General features: G+C 44.3%; 3 protein-coding genes and 2 non-coding genes across 6 annotated transcripts; 3 read left to right on the top strand and 2 right to left on the bottom strand.

Moving 5' to 3' along the window:
- Positions 1 to 119: 119 nt before the first annotated feature.
- On the top strand, positions 120 to 2,077 carry mcat (malonyl CoA:ACP acyltransferase (mitochondrial)). The gene is made up of 5 exons (XM_057022181.1): positions 120 to 691; positions 954 to 1,041; positions 1,119 to 1,336; positions 1,406 to 1,543; positions 1,717 to 2,077. The coding sequence occupies exons 1-5, from the start codon at positions 290 to 292 to the stop codon at positions 1,987 to 1,989; spliced, it is 1,119 nt and encodes a 372-aa protein (XP_056878161.1). The 5' UTR covers positions 120 to 289; the 3' UTR covers positions 1,990 to 2,077.
- Positions 2,078 to 2,541: 464 nt separating this feature from the next.
- On the bottom strand, positions 2,542 to 8,718 carry bik (BCL2 interacting killer). 2 transcript variants are annotated; one of them, XM_057022182.1, is made up of 6 exons: positions 6,262 to 6,366; positions 6,144 to 6,172; positions 5,076 to 5,178; positions 4,370 to 4,528; positions 4,181 to 4,295; positions 2,542 to 3,983 (listed from the first exon to the last, which is right to left on the bottom strand). In XM_057022182.1, the coding sequence occupies exons 3-6, from the start codon at positions 5,168 to 5,170 to the stop codon at positions 3,858 to 3,860; spliced, it is 495 nt and encodes a 164-aa protein (XP_056878162.1). In that variant the 5' UTR covers positions 5,171 to 5,178; positions 6,144 to 6,172; positions 6,262 to 6,366; the 3' UTR covers positions 2,542 to 3,857. The 2 variants fall into 2 exon arrangements, 1 of the variants encoding a protein (XP_056878162.1); XR_008948226.1 differs by lacking the exon at positions 2,542 to 3,983 and adding an exon at positions 8,704 to 8,718 and having other exon boundaries at positions 4,180 to 4,295; positions 6,262 to 6,381.
- ttll1 (tubulin tyrosine ligase-like family, member 1) lies at positions 6,679 to 12,216 on the top strand. Its single transcript, XM_057022179.1, has 10 exons — positions 6,679 to 7,164; positions 7,307 to 7,427; positions 7,659 to 7,867; positions 7,947 to 8,127; positions 8,227 to 8,364; positions 8,446 to 8,554; positions 8,720 to 8,863; positions 9,638 to 9,724; positions 10,355 to 10,518; positions 11,202 to 12,216. Exons 2-10 carry the CDS (start codon positions 7,315 to 7,317, stop codon positions 11,329 to 11,331), a joined length of 1,275 nt encoding a protein of 424 aa, XP_056878159.1. The 5' UTR covers positions 6,679 to 7,164; positions 7,307 to 7,314; the 3' UTR covers positions 11,332 to 12,216.
- Positions 10,692 to 10,779, top strand: trnay-gua (transfer RNA tyrosine (anticodon GUA)). The gene is given in 2 exon segments: positions 10,692 to 10,728; positions 10,744 to 10,779. It is a non-coding gene; the product is annotated as a tRNA-Tyr (tRNA).
- On the bottom strand, positions 11,006 to 11,093 carry trnay-gua (transfer RNA tyrosine (anticodon GUA)). The gene is given in 2 exon segments: positions 11,006 to 11,041; positions 11,057 to 11,093. It is a non-coding gene; the product is annotated as a tRNA-Tyr (tRNA).
- Positions 12,217 to 12,280: the final 64 nt, after the last annotated feature.

Here is a 12,280-nt window from a genome sequence, read left to right as displayed (position 1 = left end):
GCTTTGTTTTCCAGATCAGTTATTTTCTTCGCAAATACATTAATTTTTCTTTTGAGTTCTTTCTTACGCTGACCGGAGGGGGGCGCTGCCGCACAACCGCTATGAAGCATGACCCGGAAGAAAAATAATACCGTCAGGTCACGTTAAACAACATGGCGGCTTCCCGCAGAGTGTCATGCGGGAATTAGACTGACGATATCGCATTTTCGGAACTTGTGTAAAGTATTTTTCCCATTTGTGTTATGGGTCTGTCTTAATTGTGAAGACAAGGGTAGGTGAGGAAGACGTCATGTTGCCTTCGGTGGTGAAGGGAGCCTCCAGGGGGAAGGTCAGGTCGCTGGGCTCTCTCAGCCTGAGACTGTGCACCGACCAGCACGGTTCCCCTCCGCCGGACGAAGCGGCAGCTCTCTTGGAGGTAAAAAAGCGGAGACCCTCCATTGACCCCAGTACCTGCTCCGTGCTCCTTTTCCCCGGCCAGGGCAGTCAGTTCGTGGGCATGGGAAGGGGGCTTTTGAAGTACCCCAACGTTAAAGACATGTTTACGGCGGCCAAGAAGATCCTTGGCTACGACCTGCTGTCTCTGTGCTTGGAGGGACCCGAGGAGGAGCTGATGAAGACGGTTCACTGTCAGCCAGCTGTGTTTGTCACCTCCCTGGCTGCGGTGGAGAGGCTGAACCAGGAAAACCCAAAGGTCCATTTACACACAGTTTGCCATTTAATCAATAATGAATGTCTGTGAAATACATGACAGGAGAATGAGCTCGTAGATCTCTTATCTGATTAAAAAAGGAATTAAATGTAATCCAAATTCTTGGTATCCTTGAGGATACTAAGAATTACACTTTCACCCGTTACTAAATGTGTAATATGTACTGCTTATTGCGTTTAGGTGCGCATGAACGATGAACATTCGAATAATTGTCCCCATTACTTTTAACTGCAATCGTCTACAGGCCATTGAGTCGTGTGTTGCCGCTGCAGGTTTCAGCGTTGGAGAATTTGCCGCCCTTGTTTTTTCAGGCTCCATGAATTTCGCAGAAGGTAAAGACAAAAGAAGTGAAGAGCTGATTTAGCTCGCTTTCAGCCGCTACTGATTGATGGTATTGCTGGTTCTCCAGCTCTGTATGCAGTGAAGGTCCGCGCAGAGGCCATGCAGAAAGCCTCCGACATGGTTCCTAGTGGGATGCTGTCGGTCATTGGTAGACCCCAGGCACAGTATAAATACGCCTGCTTGCAGGCCAGAGAGTACTGCAAGAGTGTGGGCATCGAGGAGCCGGTGTGTTCAGTGGCTAACTATCTGTTTCCTGACGGCAGAGTTATAGCTGGTCATCAAAAGGTAATTGGGCCTGAATAAACATCCTCCATAAACTAGAGGGGACTTCTAAGGGGATATTTCTTTCTTCAGGCTCTGGACTTCCTTCAGCAGAACTCCAAAAGATTCTATTTCATGAGGGCCAAACCTCTGGCCGTCAGCGGTGCTTTCCATTCTGAGCTGATGCAGTCGGCTACCGAACCCCTCAGAGATGTCCTCAGGCAGGTGGAGGTAGGCCAGACACAGATGTTAATGCAATGACGCGTTAAAACGCAATAGTGATGAAAATGTTTCACCCAGATAGCCACGCCGATGTCCTCGCTGGCCTGTTTTTCATACAATTTAAAACCAGAAGGGGTTTTTGAAGGGAAAGAAATGGCGTAACTGTTCGATGTCCTCCTCAGGTCCGCCGCCCGGAGATCAATGTGTACTCCAACGTGGATGGGAAGCGCTACATGAACGAGAGCCACGTGCGCAGGCAGCTGGTGAAGCAGCTGGTGTCGCCCGTGAAATGGGAGCAAACTCTGCACGAGATTTACGAGAGGATGCAGGGCAAGAAGTTCCCGTACACCTATGAGGTGGGACCAGGGAGACAGCTCGGCGCCACGCTTCAGAAGTGCAACAGGAAGGCTTTCACAAATTACACCCATGTGGACGCCACTATTAGCGACGACTGACAATGGACGTTAATACCCCCTTTAGGACCTTCTGAACTTTGAGAAATATGTCATTTTGTTATAAATTACTTTTGATGGAATGAGACCACATATGGTGTATTTATTAGCATTGCATGAAAACCACAGAAACACAAAATCCGATATTTTATGTTGATGGTTCTGCTTTCTGGGATTCAGATGCTAGTCAGGCACTTGCTGGTTTTGTGACTGTAGAGACTCATCGCATACGGTTTTGGTGAAATCCTCCTTCGTGTCCTGCTGGTTTGGATTATCAGGTCTGTGTTAGAAACATCACAACCACGAGCTTCTGCTCAGTCTCAGCATGTGCTGTTTATGTCATAACCCAATGATAAAAATCAAAAGATCCTGGGTCCAGATACTGCACTAAGTACTAAGAACTATCATCGGGCTTGGATCCTTGGAAGAGCAAGGGTCACTGAAGGTCATGCCTTCTCCAACGTAAACGTAGTAATTAATGCTAATCTTTTTTTCTTTTCTTAACCCCTGAATGAGTCGCCAGTTTATTGCAGGGCCCTGAAGGTGTCCTGGCACCTTTTTCTGCTTCCAGAACACTTTCCATGAATTGTCTGTGGCAGAGGTTGAACTGAGAACCCTCTGCTGTTCAACCCTTTTCCCTGGATTAACCTTTATATAGAGTAGAAGAGCTGAAACAGTTTAGTTACAAGGAATTAATTCCAGAGAAGCTTCAGCCCAAATGAAGAGTCTATTCATTGCAAAAAGCAGAAGAGCATTGAGGGAAACTAAATTTGACAATAATGGAGCTAATACAGATGACGAGAGGAACTGCAATGTCCTTGACATCACTGGCAACATATATCAGAAATATGTTAAAAAAAAGATAAAGGAGCAGGTTCAGGGGTGGATGATGAAGACTGTGGCTCTTTTTCCAGCAACACGTCCTTGACAGTGGGGCTGCCAAAACACAGGGGCCCTCCCAGGGTTTGTATTTAGCCTGCGGAAACCTCTATCAAAGTGCAATAAATAACAAAAGAAACATTAAAAAAACAATTAAATATAAACTTTTTAGGATCTTTACAACGCAGTTTCTACCGTGGAGATGTATTTAAATCATTAAAGGTAAATATTAAATCTAATTCTGCTAAATGTTGACGCTAAAGCTAAATGTTAAATTTAAATGTTAATTCTAAGTGGAAAATCTCAATCTGAAACTAAATATTTAGCTAATATGCAAATAAACAAACACTAAAATCCAAATAGTTACCAAAACAAAAGCTGAGGCACTTGCACTGTGTTAACAGAATCAAATAATGAATTAAAACAAAATATCATTTAGATTTAGATTGAGAGTAAGCATTACTCACTACACACAGTCCACTAATCATGTGGACGCCGAATAAACAATTCATAACACGTAAAAGAAGCGTGAGGCTGCTGGAATGGATCGGATATATGGTGGCGACCATGTTGGCCATCCTGACTGCAGTTGGTTGCCTCTCAAACTTTGTGTAATAACATGTATTTTTGCTATAAATGACTTTTTTTAAAATAAGACACAACATGTTGTGACTTTTATTAGCAAATCCAGCTCCCTTCATTTTATACGAAGCAGTTTACACATAATTTGTAAAAATAAAAATGGCCTCTCAAACCAACAAGAAAGCATTATAAAGACTGCATGCCAGCAACAGTCTACGGTAGTTAAGAAAACAGGCTTATATATATATATAAAGAAAAACAATGTCACCAAGACTGTAAAACCAAATTTCGATGTTTGTTTCCTTGGAATATCGTGTGAAAATAGATAGATAGAAAACAGTATAAAAAGAAAGTAAACAGCAGAATCAAATTAGAAATCATCTCATTTCAGCTGGCTGGCAAGACCTGCTTCACTGCTCTGAAGACGTCATGGTCCAGCCGTAGTGCATCAAAATTGTCGCCGCCACCGCCAAAGCCACAGTCGCCAGCGCTCCTCTGGTCCAGCCAGGGCAGGATATTGATTTAACATTGGACACCTGGGAAATTATACTGTCTACATTGGTACCACATAAAGGAATAGAAGTTCTTTCAGTCATGATACGGCATTAGCTTTAGCTTGCTGCTAACACCCAGGCTCTATGACTACATTACTAGGGTGTAACTATTAATTATGTTTTAGATAAAAACAATTGTGGGCGGGGCATAGTGAGAGTTAAATAAGGATACAGATTACCCAAGCTCCCCAGGTGTGTGTCCTCAGCATCCCCTTCCCCAGTGAGGTGCCCAACATCCAGGCCTTTACTGCTGCAGCCAGACCCTGATATCCCCACACATGAGTCTGAAGATGCCTGGAAAACAATCAAGACTCAGTCACAATAGCCAGCGGCCCAATATTTGGATTCCTCTGTTCTGTTTTCCATACCAGTAAATGGTCCTGGTCAGAGCATAGGCTGGACCCAACACATGCAGACCAGTCGGCAGCCAGTTTGGCCTTCTGCCGGCCCACTCCTTGTCCAGCTGGTCCCCAATGACAGCGAGCTGGCGGCCAAATATTTGCGCAGCCCCGTCATTGATCCTGAGACTGGAACATACGTGAAATTAGTAATAGACAGGCGGATCAGAGATGAACACAGACCTGTTGGATGATTCTACCAATCAGAGCTCTTTGTTAGCTAATAGCTCATGCTACTGGAACTACAATTGTTATGGTGAAATGTTATGTTCCTACTGAAATTGTGACAGTTACCATTAAAATTAAGTCCATTACTACTAAAAGCACCGTCATTTCTGTAACTACTCAATGCTAACGTTGCTACTGGTCTGGCTCCTCCTGCTACTCCTTTAGGGTTTAGATTGTCTTTTGGCCTCAGAAACAAATTTAGTATCATTTTAAAAGTTTGTTGAAATCAGTCACCAATCAGTTCAAAGAGCTCTCTCTTGGCTTTTGGGGATAAAACCAATTTTTTTTTAACCCTTTTTCATTATGTTTTACACTTCTAATGATTTTGTTTGCATTTTGTGACATTGTCCTTGGGTCCAGCGGTGTCTGTAGGTGCATCAGGCGTGGCCCTTTTGATTTTGGCTGTTTGATTATCACAGACAGACGTGCAGGAGGACACGTACTGTACCTGAGGTTGGTGTCAAACTGAGTGCCAGAGTTCAGTCCCCCAGGTCCAGCCTGGAGGGAAACGGCGCGACTCGGCTGTCTCGTTTGTTCCACCATCTTCTATCCTGCGAAACAAGCCAAAGTCTAAACAAATAAAGAAAATTTCATGCTGCTGCGTGTGTTTAGAAAATCGTCGGCATGCCGCGGCGTCCCAGACAATGGCTGCACAGTTTGGCGCCGGGTGATAAGCTGCTACATGGCCAACGTCTGTAAATATGCTGTGTACACACTAGATCATGTGACCAGGATAGTTAGTGGCTGTTACCGGGGAGAAAGCCCAGGCCAATGAGACAGGTTTAAAAGGGTGACATCATCTATTAGGAACAGTACAAATTGACTCCTGTTTGCTGCTTCAGGAGCGCGTTTGATTCGCTCGCCTGTGTTTTGAGTTCATCAGATCCACCTTTATGACTTGTTATTGTCTGTTTTGCACAAACAGGTTTGTTCCCTCCTCCCCGCACCTGTCCTCAGACCAGTCGCCAGTGTTCATGTTCCTAAATGCAAATGCTTGATTTCCATAAGTCAAATCAGCCAAACTGCCCCTTACAACTTCACCAAGTAGAATTTAAACAATATTAACTCCAAAGATTAGTATTATAAACACATGGTTGTCTTAATTTCTATTGAAACGCATTGTAAAGCGTTAAAATGTTAGACATTCTGTGATCAATTATATAGATCCATCCTGATCAGTGAGTCAGTGAGCGAAGCTGGACAAAATATTTATGTCCTGAGCTCCACATAATACCTAACATTAGTCATGACCTACAGTTCTTTGCCATATTGCCACAACAAAGAGATGAAGTCATCCTGGCTCAAAGCAAAGGTCGTTTTGAAGATCATTGTAGATATTAGATTACACAAAACCAACAGGGATTCAAAGTTTATCCAAAATAAATTCGAGTCAAACAATATGATATGATATGATTGATATGATATGTTCAGGCTAAACTGGGGAAAAAAACCCCAAAATACTAGAGTTAAAAAAATGTGGTGCACAATGAAAAAGAAAGTAAAGACGAGAACTTACTTTTTGTGCAGATTAAAATGGACGCCGCCCTGTAATAGATATTCAAACATGGTTAATGCAATATTTTATTCGAAACGGGGATTAAATATATAAAAAGTTCCTTTCCCCCTGTACTTACAGCAGCGTCCTTTAATCTTGGTGCTCTCAGGTAACTGCCGGGAGTGCAGACGGCCCCGCCTTTTACCTGCCGATGCCGAGCAGGCCATCTGAGCGCGACAAATACACAGCAAACCCTTTTCTGAGGACGAGCATTGGATTTATTACTTGTGGTGATGCCAACGGTATTTGGATATTTTAAAAGATCGACCTAAAGGGTTTTATGCATCATTTTTTGTGCATCATGCCTCATTTTTACCCGCACAATGATGATATTCATATGTATGTAATCATAATTATGCTCTATTATTTGATTACACGTGTAACAGTGCTTGAAACATTGATGATCTTATAAGGATTTGAAAATTATTCGAATTATTAGTCACTTTGGCAGAATGTAAAGCACAACACTGACCCCTGCTGGTGAGACAGTGATATAGCTCATGTATTCCCGACGCCGCGTCCTCCGTTGCTAGGTTATTCTCGTTGTCAAAGCTCACGCAAAGCTTCTGCTAACATTCCCACATGGCTGTTGTTTTAAACTGGTTACCAGCTCGTTTAACGGCGTTTCATAGACACGTTTAACCACCCTTTTTTCTTGTGGGACTTTTATTGTGAAGAGGAATTTACCTCGGGCGTTTCGTCACAACTACACGGATCAATAAATGTAGCGCTAGCCTGTTAGCGACAAAACTGCTAATGTGGATGCAGTTTTTATTTTCGTCCGGGGGGCTGTCGGTGATGCTGGTGGGCTGTCATGACGCCGATTGTGGCGGTGAGAGGAAATAAGGAGTGTTTGGAGTCGCTGCATCGCTGACTGGGTGATGCCCGCCCAGCCTCTGCAGCAGTCCAGGGAGGATCCAGCAGCCTGCTAACGCGGCTAGCTGACACTGATGACTGGCTCTTTCCTGACATTTACCTGCAGGTATGTTCCTGGTAGCTGCACACCTCTTCTCATCCGCGGTGCATTTATTGCAGTAAACCCCAGTTTGCTTGGTTACACCCCCTCAACCCCCCCCCCGGCCTTTGCCTTCGTTAACCCGATACCGTGTGCTCCACCCTGGTAGGAGGCACCATGGCCGGTAAAGTAAAGTGGGTGACAGACATCGAAAAATCGGTGCTCATCAACAACTTCGAGAAGAGAGAATGGGTTCAAGTCACAGAAAACGAGGACTGGAATTTCTACTGGTGGGTGGTGCTTTTGTTTCCCAGCACATGCCAAGCAGTTGTACTTTCCATAATAATTAAATGGTTATTTGTGTGCTTCATTTTATGGTGAATATATGGAGAATAAGCCATGCACTTTACATCTTGATGTAATAATGTAGATAACTGAGCTCCTCTTGTTGATCAGAAATCACTCCAGGTTGCTATGATATTAGGTGCCTGTGTTCAGTGTTGTCTTGTACCTCCGTGCAGGATGAGCATCCAGACCATCAGAAACGTCTTCAGTGTAGACACCGGTTACCGGTTGTCAGATGACCAGCTGGTTAACCACTTCCCCAACCACTATGAGCTGACCAGGAAAGACCTGATGATCAAGAATATCAAACGCTACCGCAAGGAGCTGGAGAAGGAAGGCAGCCCGCTGGCAGAAAAAGACGAAAACGGCAAATACATTTATTTAGGTTTGTGCTCGGCGGCAGCTGCGGCGGGTTTAGAAATCAGGGCCGCTGCCTGTAACTGCGGCCTCTTTGCGTCATGCAGATTTTGTTCCTGTGACGTTCATGCTCCCTGCTGATTATAACCTCTTTGTGGAGGAGTTCCGCAAGAACCCGTCCAGCACCTGGATCATGAAGCCCTGCGGCAAGGCACAGGGCAAAGGCATCTTCCTCATCAACAAGCTGTCCCAGATCAAAAAGTGGTCCAGAGACAGCCGCACCTCCACGTGAGTCAGCTCCATCCAAGTAAAACCCATCAGCTAAAAGTCAGATGTTTGATGTCTCCATATACATTTATAACATTGTTGTAACATCTGGAATCTCAGGTTTGTAGCAGCTTCTAGTGGCAAGGAGGCCTACGTCATCTCCCTGTACATCGACAACCCCCTCCTGATAGGAGGAAAGAAATTTGACCTGCGTCTCTACGTCCTGGTGACCACATACCGGCCTCTGAAATGCTACATGTATGTTGGCCGTATCACAGCATCAGGCGTACATCCTGAACACACGCATCGCCAATCCTCACTCTTTGGTTTGACTCCCAGGTACAAACTTGGCTTCTGCAGGTTCTGCACGGTGAAGTACACACCCAGCACCAGTGAGCTGGACAACATGTTTGTTCACCTCACTAATGTGGCCATCCAAAAACATGGGGTGAGTCTCAGCTTAAGCCCATCTTGACTGCCCTCTAGTGGCTGTTGCGGTATTGTTACAACAAAGCTAAAAAGGTATCTATTAATGGTATCTATTAATTATTTCATGTTTTTATCCGTAGTATTTATCTATAAAGCAGATTTACACACCTTATTTGTATCGCAGGACGACTACAACCACGTCCACGGTGGCAAGTGGACGGTCAGTAACCTCCGTCTGTACCTCGAGAGCACAAGAGGAAAGGAGGTGACCAATCGGCTGTTTGACCAGATTCACTGGATCGTGGTGCAGTCACTGAAGGCCGTTGCTGTGAGTCGAGATCAGAGGGAGTGCACGTCCCTTCGATGAGCGCAAAGCTGTATAAGCCCAGCCAGTCGCGTCGCCGATTCAGAAATTTGAAAGCCAATCACCTGCACTTTTCAGTCTTTCAACAACCGATCATCTGCACGATTCAATCTTTCAACAGCCAATCACCTGCGCGATTCAATCTTTCAACAGCCAATCATCTGCGCGATTCAATCTTTCAACAGCCAATCATCTGCGCTTTTCAATCTTTCAACAGCCAATCATCTGCGCTTTTCAATCTTTCAACAGCCAATCATCTGAGCGATTCAATCTTTCAAAGCTGGGGAACAATTATCTGTATAAGATAGGGAAGAAGGGGGAAGAAGAGAAGGTTCGAATCCCACCCGGACCCAAAAATGATAGAATTATTTTTGTAGGAATGGTTTGTAAAACTTTTAATTTATAACAAAGAGAATATGTATGTACAATTGTGAACAAAATGACATTTAAGCATTTATAAAGCTGAAATTGTCAAAGAAACAAATCAAACCCCAATGAAACATTGATACAACTATGAAATAAGATGTAAAACTTGCACACATTAATATGCAGTTCCCTTTTTTCGACTAAGCGATCAGGCTTACTTCCCCTTCGGCTCTCCATATGTCAGCTGTGTGCTCACAGCTGTGCCCTCTGGTTGTATTTTTATTCCTGTGATTTACTCAAGCGTTTCCTCGCTGAGTCACCATATCCCTGCATTAAAAAAGTTCCCATTGCCGTTTCTGCTCTCCTCCCCAGCCTATGATGAACAACGACAAGCACTGTTTCGAGTGCTACGGCTATGACATCATCATCGACGACAAGCTGAAGCCGTGGCTGATCGAGGTGAGCGCTTTAATGTGCTTATGCACACCTGCAAAAATCACATTCGGGGGGTTTATGTGCTACAAATGATCCTCTTATGTATGAAAAAGAAACAGTTTTCTTTGGCCCAAAGACACTCTCTGCATATTTTGCTAAGCCCAAACATACCTTGCATTCTTACACGGTGACTCCTTTTCCATCATCGTTGAACCACTTTAAATGCCCTCCAGGTGGATCTTTGTGTGCGTGAACATGTGCCGCCCTGCTGTGCATGTGTATGGGCGTGTGTGTGTGTGTGTTGCAGTTTTTGCCTGAACAGATACAGAACACTATTCCAGCTGGCTGAAATGAGCTCCTGTCTTTTAAACGTGTCACATTTTGCTGGGCTCGTTTTTGTCACTGGTGAAATCAGTTGCTGGGTTTCCAGGTTAAGGCTGCTCTATTTTTGTTGTCAGACACCAATCTCAGCTATTTCAGTGGGGATAAAGTTGGCCCCGTCCTGGAGAACCGTGCTAAAAACCCACTCAGGAAGTCTTTTCTTTTAGTTATCCTGCAGTTCGTTTTGTTGCCTGTCTGTGCAGGACAAGAGGAAGTGTAGCATCACTCGGTTGCTTTTCCATCTCATCCTTGTCTTCTGTTCCTCTGTGGCAGGTCAACGCCTCCCCCTCTCTGACCTCCAGCACAGCCAACGACCGTATCCTGAAGTACAACCTCATCAACGACACGCTCAACATCGTCACGCCCAACGGAGACATCCCAGACTGCCGCTGGAATCGCAGCCCGCCCCGAGAGGCCCTGGGCAACTATCAAGTCTTGTGAGTGAAGCTGACACGCCACTGTGGTGATAGGTTTCATTGATGATGACTCAACTATGGTTTGAATCAAGCCAAGTGTGTCATGTGTTGCTTGGTTTGTTCAGTGACCTTTGACATACATGTCACCGGAGATGACCTAGTTAATGATCATCCCAGTGGAGCTGAGCAGCCGCCCTTCGATAGCTCAGTTGGTAGAGCGGAGGACTGTAGCGGGTTCATTCAGGCATCCTTAGGTCGCTGGTTCAAATCCGGCTCGAAGGAGTGAGCTTTTTTTCTTTCTACCACAATAGCACAGGAGGATTTTAAATCCCAGTTGTTTTTTTCAGAAAATGTCTCCTCAAACTTGCATTATCCATCAAGTAGATAGATTTGAAGAGTATCATAAGAAATGATTATATAAAAGTTGACAAAGTTCAAGAGTGTAACGTTGGTATATTACTGTGTGCAAAAACATGAAGAAACGGGTCATTTGAATCAAGAAAATGTATCCTTCGAGCCGGATTTGAACCAGCGACCTAAGGATGGCTGGATAAAGCCACTACAGTCCTCCGCTCTACCAACTGAGCTATCGAAGGTCCGCAGTGCAGGTTTCCATGACGACATCCAGTGCTTAAACAAACAGCGGGTTGGGGGAGGGGATCAGGGCTGAGTGCACATGTGCTCAATATCCTGTTTGTCACCAGGTACGACGAAGAGCAGGCACAGAGCGAGAACGCTGAGCGTGAGCTGAGGAACCGCTCAGGTCAGTCCCTGGGGTCAAAGGTCACAAAGGGAGGGGCAGGCGTCAGACCTGGCGCCGCCACCTGGAAGTGAAGTGAAACGTTTGAATTCCTGCCGTTATCACGCCGGAGAGGGTGGAGGAAAAACAACAATCAGGGCCAATTTAGAGGCCGGAGCAGGAGAGACCAATGAGCAACCTGAGTTTGTGTCAGGTGGGCCGAAGGTCAAGAACAGGAACTCCGTCGTCCATCAAAGATCAACATGTAGATCAGGAAATCCTTCTGAAAATTCCGAAAGATCACTGGGAACAGAATCCAACAAGAACTATGCATGAGTGACGCTTCCACACAGGTGCTAAACTGAGGGGACTCTGCGAGACAGAATTTAAGGTTCTTGACGTGCTAAAGCTCCCAACAACTGATTATTGTTTCTTTTGTTAAGTGCTTTATCAGTATTTATGTGGTTATTATTCAGTCCCAAACTGCAGTGCACTTTATTTCTCTGATTTTGCTTGAATATTGCTGAGACAAATTTAATTAAATATTTATATTTTAGGAATGTTTATGCATTTTTTTCCATTTACTGGTTCTATAGGGCTACAGGATTCTGTTTGAAAAGAAGAGAACGCTCCGTTGTGCTCATTAATCAATCCAGGCTAATCAGTAATAACATAACAATCAGTTTATTGACTGCAAATCAGTCGTCCGATAAATTAAAGGGATTAAAGTCTTTTTTTAAAAACCAGCTGTGATTTAATCACGATGATATCAAAGTCTCCTTCATTTACTTAATTGAATTGTCGACCTGGCATCTTTTCAACAGGTTTCAACAGTTCTTTCCTCTAATATTCATTCGTTCAGAAGGTTCAGCTCTCCCTTCACAACCGTGAGATGTGTTTAACAGTGAAATAAGCAACTGGTTTTATTCATTCAGAGCGTGTGTTGTCTACATTAAAACTTTTCTTCTTCTAGCCTTGCAGTTTTTGGAGTCTGTTTTCTTCCTTTCTTGTAAATATTGGGGGAAATAGCTAATTTAATGCAAT

Source organism: Takifugu flavidus, chromosome 22 (genome assembly GCF_003711565.1).
Source record: "Takifugu flavidus isolate HTHZ2018 chromosome 22, ASM371156v2, whole genome shotgun sequence".
NCBI lineage: Eukaryota > Metazoa > Chordata > Actinopteri > Tetraodontiformes > Tetraodontidae > Takifugu > Takifugu flavidus.
This window is presented reverse-complemented; position numbering and strand designations above follow the sequence as displayed.